The 2499-nt window shown below is 41.0% G+C and overlaps 1 protein-coding gene across 2 annotated transcripts in view; it reads right to left on the bottom strand.

Moving 5' to 3' along the window:
- Positions 1–865: 865 nt before the first annotated feature.
- The window catches only part of LOC106882704 (nose resistant to fluoxetine protein 6), a 58257-nt gene continuing 56623 nt past the window's right edge, over positions 866–2499 (bottom strand). For both annotated transcript variants that reach the window (XM_089345809.1, XM_089345808.1), the window contains exons 14-15: positions 1802–1944; positions 866–1162 (exon numbers count right to left, since the gene is read on the bottom strand). In XM_089345809.1, the coding sequence (XP_089201935.1) occupies positions 1034–1162; positions 1802–1944 (272 nt within the window). In that variant the 3' untranslated portion in view covers positions 866–1033. The remainder of the gene's footprint in view (positions 1163–1801; positions 1945–2499) is intronic.

Below are 2499 nucleotides of genomic sequence, written 5' to 3'. Positions count from 1 at the left end.
CCGTTGCGCCTCCACAGGATTATATAAAGTTCTGATAAAAAAAAAAAAGAAGAAAAATTGTGTAAGGGAGATAACTTACATTACAGTTTGCGTTTGTTGTTGACACTCCGTCGCTTACGACGTCGAGGGTTCCAGTTGATCCGATCAACGGAACAGCCTGCTCGTAAAATTAAAATGCAAGTGGCTGAGTACTCCACAGACACGGGTACCCTTAACGTAGTTCACGGGGAGATTCAGCGTGACAAGGCTCACCCTTTGAATTACAGGCACAACAGAAACAGGAAGAAAGAGTGAGAGAAAGTTCTGCCTAATAACTTCTACGCACACACAACACACTGGACGTGGGAGATTACGTCTGAGTAGCGGTAGGAGTGAAAGGGTAACTATGGAGGAGGTGGTTAGCCAGGAAATTTGGCTGGAAAAGAATTATTGTGTAAGGGAGATAACTCATACACTCCTAATATTGTATGAGTTATCTCCCATATACTATAGTTTGCATATGTGTTTCTTGTTGGCACGACGTCGAGGGTTCCAGTTGATCCGATCAATGGAACAGCCTGCTCTTAAAATTAAAGTGCAAGTGGCTGAGTACTCCACAGACACGTGTACCCTTAACGTAGTTCTCGGGGAGATCCAGTCTTACAATAAGGGGAATATGCTGAATAAAATCAAAATTAACTGATCCTCCTCTGCTTTCTTTTACCCAAATCCAGGAACTTTTCATCCTAACCCCTGATATGTCGGCATGATAGATGGAATGGTCATTGTTGGAATGTTTGATTGTAGGTTTACTGGCTCACGAGTGACCCAGGGTTAAAGAACAACGATGATAATCATAATTATTAAGAGACTGATAACGATTTCATTTTTTTTATACAAAAATTTTTAATTTTAATGAGGTGCTATGATTAATTATATTAGAAAATGCATAGGTTTAGATACAGTACGTCCAAATAAAAAGGTGGCATGTTTGATTGTAAGTCAAATGGATCATGATTGACCATGGCTTAAAACAGCAATGATATAGAAGTTTTCATCTCCTCCGTTGCCTCAGTTTTTCCAGTAACACTTTCTCCAGACCCAACATTGGCGCCTCGAATGCCATCGACAACAAAAACGCCATCGCAAACGTCACAGACATTGCGCCGAAAATCAGAAAAACCTGGAAAAAGAAAATAAGAAACCCTCTTTACTCTTTTACCCTTTTACTTGTTTCAGTCTTTTGACTGTGGCCATGTCGAACAACTCGACCCCCAGGACTTATTCTTAGGAAGCCTAGTACTTATTCTATCGGTCTCTTTTTGCCGAACCGCTAAGTTATGGGGGACGTAAACACACCAGCATCGGTTATCAAGCGATGTTGGGGGACAAACACAGACACACACATACATACATATATATACATATATACGACGGGCTTTTTTCAGTTTCCGTCTACCAAATCTTTTACTTCTTTTTGTCATTAGACTAAGGCCATGCTGGAGTACCACCTTAAAGAACTTTTAGTGGAGTGAATCAACCTGCAATACTTTTTTTTTAAAGCTTGGTATTTATTCTACCAGTCTCTTTTGCTGAACCACTAAGTTACAGGGACATAAATAAACTAATATTTCTCTAGCGTTTGCTACTTTACCTTTGTCTGGTCTAACAATCCTCGACACACACACACACACTTACTCTCTCTCTCTCTCTCTCTCTCTCTCTCTCATACACATACACTCACCCTCTCTCTCTGTCACACACACTCACTCACATATGCACACAGAGAAAGTGTTCTTGTTGTTGCCATTGTAATACTTACAATATTGATTTGTGTCGCATACGTCGGGTACATCTGGCTGAGAAAATAGAAAAACAAGACGATGGGGTGGATGAGGTAGGCTGTGTAGGTGAGTCGGCTGAGAGGGATCAGTGCTTTCCAGGACAGAATGGTGTTCACGAAACCTGAAAGAAACAGAGAGTGAGAGATTGAAAAGCAAAGGGAAACTTTGAATGGTTTAAGACCTCTGTCCACTCCAACTAAGTCTCCTTTGGCACAGCTGTCCTCAGATATGTACCTAAAACACAACTAATCCTGGATATGTATTCCTAATACGACAATTGCCCCCAAATAAACACTTTTATATGACCATGTGCCCTCTGTCTCTGATAGGTACCTCAATAGTGCAACTGCTCCCAGTGAAGTACCCCTAAGAAGACATCTTCTTTCAGATAAGCACATTTATAGCACATCTGTCCCTAGATAAAACCTTATTATTTCCCACTTCAAATCGTCATAGTTGTTCAGTTTTTCTTCTTTATCATTGTTTCTGTTGATACTGGGACATGCTATGTTGATTATCATGCAAGTTTTTTTCTTTATTATCATAATGTACCGCCTGACTGGCCTTCATAGGATTTTCGAGCGAGATCGTTGCCAGTGCCGCTGGACTGGCTCTTGTGTGGGTGGCACATAAAATATACCATTTTGAGCGTGGCCGTTGCCAGTACCGCCTGACT

The sequence above is a fragment of the Octopus bimaculoides genome, chromosome 30 (assembly GCF_046866305.1).
Source record: "Octopus bimaculoides isolate indiv1 chromosome 30, ASM4686630v1, whole genome shotgun sequence".
NCBI classification, from domain to species: domain Eukaryota; kingdom Metazoa; phylum Mollusca; class Cephalopoda; order Octopoda; family Octopodidae; genus Octopus; species Octopus bimaculoides.
The sequence above is the reverse complement of the archived record's forward strand: the minus strand, read 5'-3'. Positions and strand labels throughout refer to the sequence as shown.